The sequence below is a fragment of the Aquarana catesbeiana genome, linkage group LG10 (assembly GCF_042186555.1).
Source record: "Aquarana catesbeiana isolate 2022-GZ linkage group LG10, ASM4218655v1, whole genome shotgun sequence".
Lineage (NCBI taxonomy): Eukaryota > Metazoa > Chordata > Amphibia > Anura > Ranidae > Aquarana > Aquarana catesbeiana.
Window position 1 is genome coordinate 123,998,053 of NC_133333.1, and position 13,003 is coordinate 124,011,055.

The window sequence follows — 13,003 nt, forward strand, 5'->3', positions numbered from 1 at the left end:
AGAAATTGGATGAAAGGTTTAGGACTGGAAACACTTTCTGAAAGATAAAAAGTTCATTTTATATACAACTATATAGATCAGACCAAAATGAGGGACAAATGAGGAGAAATGAGGAGGAATGAGGGACAGAGGGACTTTGTTCCAAATCAGGAACATTCCCTCCAAATCAGGGACAGTTGGGGGCTATGATTAAGATCAGCATTTAAATGGCATGTGGAGGAACACCAGTGCTCAGAGTGGGGCATGTCTGTGCTGGGAAGCTGTCATGAGCTTGGCAGTTTTCCACACAGGGCTCTATCCCTGGCCCCATTCTATAGGCCAGGAGATTCCCCAGCCAAAAGCTAAATGTATACAAAGGGGCTGGGGATAATAGGGATGTCATTATACAGATATGACAATGTCCGTATTTACGAAATGACTTAAGCCACTGGGAATTGAGTGACTAGTTCCTCATTAAGTTTGTCTTACTTTTGATTGCCCCATGGATGGCAGTGGGCTGATTCGAAAGCCACTATTGGACTGAATAGTGCCCATGGATCCACTCACTGTCATGTGCTGTCAGTCAACTGCAAGACCTACCTGATGAAAGACTAGTCTGTCAAGTCCCCATCAGACTCTGCTCACCGCACTCCAAAACTCCTTGGCCATGTACCTGTAAGTGTGATGAGGACCCCAGTATAGAAACTCCGACCTCAGTGCCCGGCTCCCAAAGGTTAATGTACCCGTTTCTGACAGGTGCACAAGCTCTGATAATTCTGATGTATCAACCTGATATCATGGAATGTCAAAAGGGTGTTAAATATTATAAATAATGGCCCTTTTTTATATGTACGTATACTTGCAGTTCATTTTGTTGTGTTTGGATTTATATTTACTACCATCTGTATCTTGATTTGAGTGTGAATTATATATTTGATACTAATCAAATATCAACATTTTTAAGTGTTTAGAGGGATTGTAAACTGTATTATTTTTTATACCAAACCAGTTTATACTTACCATGGAATTGCACAGAGTGGCCCCAAACCTCTTCTTCTTTTTGGGTCCCCTGCTGCCACTCCTGGCTCCTCCTCTTCTATTGTGGCCCACCTGCGGGCTCAGCCCCACCCCTTGCTCCCTTGTCACAGGATTTGACCTGATAGCAGCAGGAGCCAGTGGCTCCTGCTGCCTCAGCAAAACCTGTGAGAGCTGGTAGCGCCATTACAGATGGCCACATCGTTGGATCGAGTGAGGACTCAGGTAAGTATAAGGGGAGTGAAATGACTGCTCCCTAAACATTTTTTACCTTAATACCTTCATGCCAACGTGACACATATATACAGCCTCACGGAATATTACATTAAAAAGGGGATTAACTTCAGAGATAAAGCAATAATTCTCCCACTCTACAAGACTCTGGTCCGGCCTCACCTGGAGTATGCTGTCCAGTTCTGGGCACCAGTCCTCAGAAAGGATGTACTGGAAATGGAGCGAGTACAAAGAAGGGCAACAAAGCTAATAAAAGGGACTGGAGGATATTAGTTATGAAGAAAGGTTACGAGCACTGAACTTGTTCTCTCTGGAGAAGAGACGCTTGAGAGGGGATATTAACCGCTTTAAGACTAGCCACCGTTGTTTGACGGTGGCACAATGGCTCTCTTGCCCGAATTGCCATAGCTGTACTGTGGCTCGCGCAGGCTCAGTTGTGGGCGTGCGCCAGCGGTAGCGCGCGCTCTCTCCCACTGCACGTTGCGGGAGCGTGCCCACAGATCGGGCGGACTCGATGTCCTCCACCATAGGCGTGCACAAGGGGTGTGCCAGGTGTGCCTGGGCACACCCTAATCATGGGACTGGCAACCTGTCAGTCGCGATCTACCTGTTGATCGCGGGAAGATAAAAGGTAAACCGCAATCCCTCCTCGCCGACCCCCAGAACCTGGACATCGGGGGTGGGATTGGGTACCAATATATGCCACCCCTTCACTCCCCCTGTCCCTCTTCTTTCTGCTGCCCTGGTCCCCCTTTAATCCCCCCTCCCCCCATTGTTTCAGGATGAAGAGTGGGGAAGAGGCTGGTAAATATGTCACGCTCACATTTGAGTTTGAGCTTTGAGGTGCACACCCTAATGCAATAGGCTGCGCACACCTATGCCTTGTACACAGGTAGAACGGGAAATGCCTATGTAAACAAGGCATTTCCTCGTTCTGACAGGTAACATGACAGGGATCTCCTGTTCCCAGTGATCGGGAACAGTGATCTCTGTCATGTCCCAGTAAGCCCACCTCCCCCACAGTTAGAAACACTCATAGGGAACACAGTTAACCCCTTGATTGCCCCTTAATGTTAACCCCTTCCCTGCCAGTGACATTTACACAGTAATCAATAAATTTAAAAAAAATAAATGTGAGATATTTATAGTTATAGTACAAAAAATAAAAACTGCAGAGGTGATCAAATACCACCAAAAGAAAGCTCTATTTGTGGGAAAAAAAGGATGTAAATTTTGTTTAAGTACAGCTTTACACGAATGCGCAATTGTCAGTTAGGGCCCTTTCACACTGGGGCGGGGGCGGCGGTGGCGGTAAAGCGCCGCTATTGTAAGCGGCGCTTTACCGTCGGTATTCGGACCGAGAAAGGGTTAAAAACCACCGCAAAGCGCCTCTGTAGAGGGGCTTTGCAGGCGGTATAGCCACGCTGTCCCATTGATTTCAATGGGCAGGAGCGGTGAAGGAGCGGTATACACTCTGCTCCTTCACCGCTCCGAAGATGCTGCTAGAACGACTTTTTTTCCCATCCTGCTAGCGCACCTCTCCAGTGTGAAAGCCCCGAGGGCTTTCACACTGGAGAGACAGCAGTGGCACTTTCAGGTCAGTTTGCAGGCGCTATTATTAGCACAATAGCGCCTGCAAACCGCTCCAGTGTGAAAGGGCCCTTAAATCGATGCAGTGCTGAATCGCAAAAATGCTCTGGTCATTAAGGGGGTAAAACCTTCCGGGGTTGAAGTAGTTAATAAGACACGTGGCCACTCATTAAGATTAGAAGAAAAGAGGTTTAAGCTTAAACTGCGTAGAGGGTTCTTTACTGTAAGAGCAGCAAGGATGTAGCGTTCACTTCCACAGGCAATGGTCTCAGCGGGGAGCATCAATAGTTTCAAAGAACTATTAGATAAGCACCTGAACGACCACAACATACAGGTATATACAATGTAATACAGACATATAATCACACACATAGGGATCAGTCCCTGTGAAGCCCGCCCCTGTGTTTTTTTTTCCTTCTGTGAATGGACAGATAGATACATTGTATCTTTGTCTTTCCCCTCAGGAAACAAAATTGTTTGTAAAAAAATGTAAAATAAATACAATAATAAAAAAATAAAATAAAGAAAAAAGGTTTGATCTATGTCAGTGCCAAGGTTAGTTTTTTGGGTCAAGGTCAGGGTCAAAGGTCAGGGTCAGTATATTTTGAGCAGGATATGTTTTTTAATTAGTATCAGTGTCAGTTAGTGTCATTGTGTTTTAGGTAGGACAAAAAAAAAAGCAATATGCACACTATTGCTTCTGGGCTGTACTACCGGTACAAACAACAACTAACATACACACCCCCCCCCCAACCCCCCCCCGGTGACAACTGAATGTATAAGGGTCTGGTATGAATTTGGGGGGGACCCCACACCATTTTTTTTACATATTGGGGGGAGCCCACGCCGTTTTTTTTTTTCGTGAATTTTTTTAGTTGGGAAATGTTTTTTTTTATATTCAGCTGACAGCGGGGAAGCCTGATAACAGCTGATGACTCAATGGTTGTGAAGGACACAGCGGCCAGCTTTCCGGCCTGCTCCTTAGCAACCAGCTATATACAATGAATATAAAGCCCCAAAAAAACCCCACACAAATCGCAAAATGAAAATCACGGTAATAACGCAGTACTTGCATTTTGGATGCGGGTCCATTGAAGTCTATTAAATGCAAAACACTGCATTTTGTGGAAAAAACATCCCTGACCCTTTTCAAAAACATAGAGGCACAAAAATGCATTGCTGTGAACGTGTTCCATAGGGACCCATGTTAAAAAAATGAAATGCGTTTCTGCAGAAAGCATAAAAAAAAACTCATTAGTGTGAATCAAGCCTAATGGACCGGGTCCCTTGTCGGCATTTTTTCTCCAGGTGCCAGTCTTTGGGCACCTCCATTGGCCAACGTAGGATGATGTAATTCCTGCGCATGCACAGGAGTCATTCATCCCAGCACACAGGGACAGTGATGTATGCAGTTTACATGCCACAGAAAACCGTAAGCAGGCAGGTAGGTGGATTTTATCGCAGAAGAGATATTGCATTAATAGCGTGCTTACTTGCAGTCTGTTCCACGTACATCTGTACAAAGGGTCGTGTTTACCTGTACAAGATGCACAGGTGTTTAGTGCATCCACATGCAGGCTGTCCAATTCATGTCTATTTTGAAGTAGCGGATGCATGGACACAGCCGCTGGTCCCAATGCATGCAAACACAACCCTTCACATGTACGCTTAAGTATGTTTGTATGAGTGAGGCCTAAAGCAAACAACGGGCCTTTGATTTCTTTTTTAATGCTTGCAGTGCATTTCTGTTACAATTTCAATTTTCTTGCTATCAAATGTCTACCTGATTTTAGCACTGTATATGAATGGCTTATTTCATGCCTGGTGTCATTGTTTTTATTAAGGCAATCTTAGTATACGAACAAATACAAAATTTTGCAGAGTGTTGTCCAACATGGCAATATCCTCAGCATTTGCTTGCCTTGGCCCTCTTTATTTCCTGATATCTCTACTACCAGGAAATGTTGTGGGTGAGGAGCAGTCCCTGGAGGGAATTCAGTTCTCCAAGTTGGTTCCTGTCTCATTTCCTTGGGGAAATAGGTGGGGGAGCCAAAGATGTGGGTGGGGAAGCTGCAAGAGCCAGATTATTATAAAACACTTGGGTGAAAACAGGACTTAACTCCTTAAGTGCTTTTAGGAACCATGTGCATACGTCCATTATCTTCTTATTATCATTACATACAAGTGAAAAAATCTTCATACTGTAAATTTATTGTTGATTTATGTATGTGCAAAATAGCTTAATAACTTCATACCCCCCCCCCCCCAAAAAAAAAAAATACATACGGCATATGCCAATGGATTGTTAAAAAAATGTCAGTTATGCCAAAACTTTTAGTATTTATTACACTGTAAATACAGTTTTGGTGTAACCACGTCGTGACTGCAGAATGCTAACTTTAGCAGATTTTTGGATGTGCTTCGTCTTTTCAAACAAATTATACATAATCATTGCAGATAGTTCTGTAAGTTTGAAGTAAAGCAATCTAGAAAATGCCATTATGCAGCTTTAAAGCTGATCTCCAGGGAGATATAAATGCTGCTCTAAATTTAATAATCTATCCAATTTTTTTTATTGCAGCTAGTGTATACTTGAATTTGACTTGGTATCAGTCTCTTGCAGTCCTTGTACAGCAGAACTCAGAAGCAGCACAAGGAGCATGCTGATAGGAAGAGAGCTCAAAGTGACAGAGCTCATTAGTATGCTGCTCCTACTTTCACTGTCCATGGGGAAGGACAAGACCTCTATCTGCAGTAAAGAAAATGGAGGTCTCTTGCCATGCTGAACAGGGTTGGACTGTGTGGCGGAACTATGCAGCTTTCTTTATTTAAAGGCCAGAGATACAAATTATTTGGCAGTTAAAACAGCTCCCTATGTATTTCATATGTGTATGTAGCTGTTTGCCCTGAATTCAGTGTTAACCACTTGAGTCCTGAGGGCCATTTTTAAAAGGTGCAGGAGAAACAACTATTTGCCCAGTGCCACTTTAAAATCGCACCCAGATTCAGCAACTCCTGGGGGGTTTCTGTTGGCACTAGTGCTGAAACTACCCATCCAGCCCTAAGCTTGGGAGCTAAAATCAGCTTCTGGTGTTCTAATGCTTCTACAGATCGCTCCATAGGAATGCACTGTATAAGTGAATACAAACACAATGCTCCCAGTGTAGCGCCGTCACCAGTAGTGTATTTAGGTTTTGTGCTGCCCTAGGCCTGACTAAACTCATGCACCCCCTAATTTAAATATGACCCATCCCTTCCTGTCAAGGCCACACCCCTTGCTGTTTAAGACACGCCCTGAAATTTTCGAGTGGTGGCACTAGTTCTGAGGGCCTGGGGATAGGGGCAATGGATTCCCTTAATTTGCATAGATTTCCTCTCACTTCCTGTTTGGCTATGGGACAGGAAGTGAAGGGAAATCTCTGCAATGGGACCGGGATGGTAAAAAATAAACTGACAGTTATAACCCTCCCTTACTCTATCCAAAATGAAAAAAAAAGTGTTGCCTATAGTTCTACTTTAAGCACAAATTTCTGATAATTTTATGGAGAGGACTAAGAAGATATAACCATGCCAATGGTGCAGCAGAAAACATATATCACAGTGAGGAAGGTTTGTGGTCCAGGATGAGAGGACAGTCAAAATTAGAAGAGGCGCCCTCCCACAGTTGCGGAATGCCAGCCACCCGCATACCAGAAGCAGTGAGGCTGCTTTATGGGGGTGCTAGACTAATTTTCCCCTCAGCCCAGTCCGCCCCATAAGACTGGTGCTACACTAACAGTGTAGCACAAGCCGGCAGGGACTCTTTCCGTGCTGCCCCCCTGCAAAGTGCTGCCCTAGGCCTGGGCCTTGTCGGCCTAGGCCAGGATACAGCGTTGGCTGTCATGGCACTTCCAGTCAGTATGTAGGCTCAGGCAGAGATTCGTCTTTGTTCAACATCTCCTTACAGCATCTCCCCGGCACTCCAAACCCCTTAAAAGGCTGGCAGGTGCAGGCACCAAGGGGTTAAGGTTAATTGGAATGCAGCGGCAGCATAGACACGGCCACTGCTCCCAATTTGACAGCCGTGCGAGTGTACGGCCCCCGAACACACACATTATCTGCATTTGGGTCCATGCACACGTACCCCCATAGCTATCCAATTGGGAGCAGCAGCTGCATGCCAATTAACATGAATTGGACTGTCTGCACGGTACACCTATGTATCCATGTGCAGGAAAACACAGCCCTTGCATAGGTGTATGTTGTAGTACACCTGTGTGAATGAGGCTGCAAGCTGCATGAAGGGGGGGGGGGTGCGTTCAGTGGTTATCACTGATCAGATCCAAACCCTCATGAAGAAAAAAAAGTGTAAAAATAAAAAATTGTAAAAAATTAATAAAAATACTTCCTCCCAACAAAGGATCGCAACAATGATGTCAGAATATCTGAGAGATATTTACATTTAAATGCTCAGCTATAGGAACACAGTGAAGTTAGAATTTTTAGCGATTGCAAACCTGTGAAAAAGTGGCTGTCATGCTAATTTGTAATGTTGTAATTTCAACTAAATCTTATTGCAATAATACGCAAACAATTTACTCAATCTGTTTTTCTTTCCCTTTGTGTTTTGCAATGTAGCATCAGAATAAAGCTTTCCTAAAATAAAACGCAAATGTTCATGAGGCACAGCCGGAAAATACAAAAATATTTATTGTTACAAAGAACAGATATTAACATACATTTAAAAACAAATTGTCATACATAGTTACCAACAATATATGTACATGAATTACCATCATTAAACTGGTTGAAGTGAGACTATACCTCCATAAGGTGGATAATCTGTACTGATTTTCTCAACGCGTTTCTACAAATACCCTGTACAAAGCCACAGTGCTGCATCTGTATTCCACTATAACTGTAGTTCCACTGTAACATAAAGCAAGAATAATCAGAATTTGGAAATCATCTATTTACAAGAAATATATGGTGCTAGATACTGTATTCTTTTTTTCATTTCATACATTTTATTTGGGGAGCAATGGCATATATCCAAGTTGCGCTATTACATACATTTTAAATGTTATTGATATTTTATTAGATGGTAGAAAATCATTTACTGCCGGTTCTTGCACTTTATTTCCAAAACATTGACCTACTGAGCTGCAATTTTAGCCAGCAGCATTTTCTCAAAAATCAATTATTGTGAAGTTGACTATTAAATATGTTTTGTTCATATCACACCTATCATATTTAAACATGTGTCTATGTGTTACAGATTAAAACAGAAGATTTTAGTGAAGCACTGCAGCCTGGAATACCTCATCGACCATGTCATCTGTCTCAAGGATCTATAATGGGTGGAGGACAGATGACTGGGGTATGACACTACTGTATAATACAATCTAATAGGTATAAATGTATTGGGTTGATTTATTAAAGGCAACTGTGCACTTTGCAAGTGCAGTTGCACAATCTTTCGGCAGAGCTTAGCAACTGTGGTGATACTCAGCTGATTTCCATCACCCAATCATGTGCAAGCAAAAATTCTATTTTTTTCTCCTTGCACCTGGTTGGGTAATCTTTACAAAGTGAACTTTCATCACATTTACTAAGCTTGGGGGGAAATGCATGCAACTGAACTTGCAAAGTGCATAGTCAATTTGCCTTTAGTAAATCAACCCTATTGGTTTGGTATAAAATTCTAGGTTTAGCCTACTGTCACAAACAGACCCACACCAGTTAAAGTTGAACTTCGGGCACAAACCTTTCATTCAAATATATTTCACAATAGTCTCAGAGGACATAAATCCACATTGTATGCACCAAATATCTTCACAAATCCAGATATAACAATGTAAATGTAGTGAATCTACTTTAAGCGTATACATTAAAGCTGTCACTCTCACCTGTTTCACACTCCAGTGCCAGTTCTTCCCCTCTGTGTGCAGCCACTGGTTTGCTGAATTTGTACAGTATATCTGTACCAAGCTTCCAGAAGCTGTCTGCTTGGGTGAGTCAAAGGGCTGCAACCTGGGAGTCAGCAGCAAAACCTATCATCCCTTGTGGGGTGCTCCTGTGAAAACCAAGTTGCTTCTTAGACCTGCACCTCAGCCCTTCCAGGGGCTCTAACCTTTGCTGAACAAGCAGGCGCACTGTCTCCTTTTGCATCATTGTCGCTGCATTAAGCGACCACTGCCCCGCAGTGTGTTTTGTCTCACCATAACTCTGCAAGCTCTCTGTGTCTCTGCTGTGGCTTACACCATCTCCTAGCCTCAGCTGTTGCTGCCAAGTCCTTGTCACCCCCAGCGGCAACGAGTTTCCAATCCATGACAAAAACAAAATATTAGTACCAATAGGCTCCATTTACAGAACCAGATCACATACGGTATCTGCATGAACAGGTGTTAAACTCAATTCACAGAAGGAAATAAATAATTAAATGCATGCAGTAATTAAGTAGTGATTGAGGCATGCAGTATTTAGGGAATGTGTACTGGTTGTTAAGGATCGGGAGGCCGTCGCATCCTTAACAACTGATGAGTCCTCAGCCTTCAGCAGGGTTTTCCCGCTGACAGCTTAATGTAAAATAAAATTGCCAGCAATGAAAAGTTATGGAAAAAACAGTGTGGGATACCCCCGCCAGTCCATACCAGGCCCTTTGGGGCTGCTCGTGATTGATGATGGATCTACACTGGGGAACATTTTTTTTTATTTTTGTTTTTTTAATAAAGGACTTGTCAAAAACTGCCTCCTGTGCTTTTCTACACTACACTTCTTTTGGTGAATGAGTAGGGGTACTCTGTACCCCTACTCATTCACATGGGGGGGATCTGGAAGCCTCCTTGTTAAAGGGGGCTTCCAGATTCCGATAAGCTCCCCCCGCCTGCAGACCCCCCACAACCACCAGCCAGTTTTGTGGGGAAGAGGCCCTTGTTGTGGGGACAAGGTGCTTTGGGGGGCAGAGCCCCCCTGCTCCAAAGCTGCCCCCCATGTTGAGGGCATGTGGTATGGTATGGGGAGGGGAAAGAAACTGGTGGTGACAAGAGCTTAATGGAATGAGACAACCAACCCGCATCCCTTTATACATATACAATGGACGATTTTTCCTCTTAAGTGGGATTTTAAAGGGTGGAAGTCTCAAAAAAAGGTATAACAAAAAGTATAAAAAATTATCAGAATTTTATTGTATCAAAATTTAAAAGAAAAACATGTGCTAGAATAGAAACAATGGATAAAAGCAACAATGGATGCCAGAATTAACAAATGATGAAAAATACAACCAGGATATACATGACAGGTCGACAGAGCTACACAAAACCCCACAAAGGCTATATCAGCAAGGAACCAATTGACAGTGCAGGTCCAACGCGTTTCGAGGCTTTATATAAGGATTACGACCTCTTCTTCAGGGGCTAGAGGTAAGGTGTATATCTGTCATGCTATTGCAGGGTCAATACTGTATGGCATCCACCCCAGGCAAGGGGGAAGGGGAGAACGGTAAGCCACCGGGGCCCAGATACGAATATCAGCGACGCCGCCACACAACCAGGACCGCCAGCAGATCAGGACCAGACACAGAGGGCGTCACGTCCCTCAGCTGTATTTTAAATTCTCTTTATCAAAATCTTTGTCAGCTATTGACGCAGGCTAGGATTATCTAAGCCTTGACTCCTCGGGCGGGTAAACAGCAACTGACAGCACCCCCAGTGTGTAGGATATACTATTGGTGCATAATGAAGGGTTGATCCCTGTGCTGATTCACACAACAGTGTTGTCTATAGTGGCTGATAGATTTTAGATACCTCGCTCCGGGGGAAAATATGGCAGAAGAGCGTCTATATTCAGCAGCTTGAGCATATCATAGCAGCTGCACTTTCAGTTCTGTGTCCTCCCATACCCTGGAAGGACACAGAACTGAAAGTGCAGCTGCTATGATATGCTCAAGCTGCTGAATATAGACGCTCTTCTGCCATCTTTTCCCCCGGAGCGAGGTATCTAAAATCTATCAGCCACTATAGACAACACTGTTGTGTGAATCAGCACAGGGATCAACCCTTCATTATGCACCAATAGTATATCCTACACACTGGGGGTGCTGTCAGTTGCTGTTTACCCGCCCGAGGAGTCAAGGCTTAGATAATCCTAGCCTGCGTCAATAGCTGACAAAGATTTTGATAAAGAGAATTTAAAATACAGCTGAGGGACGTGACGCCCTCTGTGTCTGGTCCTGATCTGCTGGCGGTCCTGGTTGTGTGGCGGCGTCGCTGATATTCGGATCTGGGCCCTGGTGGCTTACCGTTCTCCCCTTCCCCCTTGCCTGGGGTGGATGCCATACAGTACTGACCCTGCAATAGCATGACAGATATACACCTTACCTCTAGCCCCTGAAGAAGAGGTCGTAATCCTTACATAAAGCCTCAAAACGCGTTGGGCCTGCACTGTCAATTGGCTCCTTGCTGATATAGCCTTTGTGGGGTTTTGTGTAGCTCTGTCGACCTGTCATGTATATCCTGGTTGTATTTTTCATCATTTGTTAATTCTGGCATCCATTGTTGCTTTTATCCATTGTTTCTATTCTAGCACATGTTTTTCTTTTAAATTTTGATACAATAAAATTCTGATAATTTTTTATACTTTTTGTTATACCTTTTTTTGAGACTTCCACCCTTTAAAATCCCACTTAAGAGGAAAAATCGTCCATTGGGTATGGGGAGGGGGGGCGCTCACTTATCCCCCCCTTTCCTGACCTGCTGGGCTGCATGCTCAGATAAGGGTCTGGTATAGATTTTGTGGTGGACCCCACGTCATTTTCTCTTTCGTTCATCAACAGACACAACGCCTCCTTAATCTTGAACATTGGGTTATATCGCCTCCACAGGAGTAGGACCTGGCTACACCCATGTGCTGTCCTCAGTAAGTATATAACCCCCTCCCTGCTCTAGGTATTCAGTTTATTTCTGTCTAGTCAGGAGTAAGGACCTATCTCCTTGCTGGGATCTTTTGGTCCTAGCAAATTTTGCTTTTTGTCTCTTTCTTCCATGCATTTTCTCCTGGAAGATCTACAATCAACTGCAGGGCTGGGCAACTGGCTGGATAATCTAGATCCAGTGGTCTCCCCAGTCCAGCCTACGAATGTGTGCAGACCACAGCTACGCGCTAGTTCAACTGCGACATAGCCTCAACGGACGGAGGCTGTTAAACATCTCGCAGGGTTGCATACGAACAGGCTCTGGTGCGAGTCACAGCGGTCCCTTGGCCTACAGCCCCCCCACTTTGGTGGCGAAGAGTTCTGTCTGGAGGGTCACCTGCACCATGGATCAGTAAGTACAGTCCCCCTCTCCTTCTTTGTGCAGTTTGGGGTGGACGCGGGTACCCTCCAGGGATGGTCGGACCTGCCTGCAGAATCCCTCCTCTCCCATCCTAAAGTCCTTTGGTTAAGCTGGGCTTCCCCCTCCCCCCACTGATTGGTGGGAGTCCCAGGGCAGGCAGCAGAGACCCCTGGGGGTCCCCTCCGCCATTCCCCTTCTGGGTGGTGTGAGTCCTGCCCTGGCGGTATGAGGGGGGGTTCCAGTGCAGAGGATGCAGCGGAGACCCTTAGGTGCATCCCCCGCTGTGTGTGCAATGTGAGGTAGTGTGCAGTTTGGGGGTCTCAGTGCTGAGAGCACAGCAGTGCAGAGTGCACAGCCATGTCCCCTTAAATGTTTACCCAGCCTGGTGGAGTACAGAACCTTTTGGGGGGGTCCCCTAGGAGTGGGTGCAGCGATGTTGAAGGCACAGAGAGGAACCTGGCAACATGTTTTAGCATGTCAAACGGCCATTTTCCCTTGGTTTGGCTGGTCGACCATTTTCCGTTAGTCTAGTGAGACGCTGGAGATGCCGGAGCTTCTTTTCTTCCTCTTTCTCCTCTTTTCTCCTCTTCCTGTGCCGGGATATATGAATTAGATGGCGTCCATGGTGTTGCTGGGTCCGAATTGCGGCGCTCTTCCGCTTGTAGGGTGTGTCTTTGGGGGTCCTTGTGTATCTCCCTCTCTGGTGGTAGGTATCCTTCTTCCCTATGGAGCCTCAGGGTCACATCTCACCCACTGATCCCCTCATTGAGGTGGCAGGTCCCTTGGGAACCCCAGCTTCCCATGGTTGCGCTGACGGCGGTCCTTGAGTCATTGGTATCCCGGGTGGAAGTAGC

At 45.0% G+C, this 13,003-nt stretch overlaps 1 protein-coding gene across 4 annotated transcripts in view; it reads left to right on the forward strand.

The window, feature by feature from the left end:
- POU2F3 (POU class 2 homeobox 3) overlaps positions 1-13,003 on the forward strand; it is a 208,487-nt gene that overhangs the window by 127,170 nt on the left and 68,314 nt on the right. For all 4 annotated transcript variants that reach the window (XM_073602564.1, XM_073602561.1, XM_073602562.1 and 1 more), the window contains one exon: positions 8,096-8,197. In XM_073602564.1, coding sequence (XP_073458665.1) covers positions 8,096-8,197 — 102 coding nt within the window. The remainder of the gene's footprint in view (positions 1-8,095; positions 8,198-13,003) is intronic.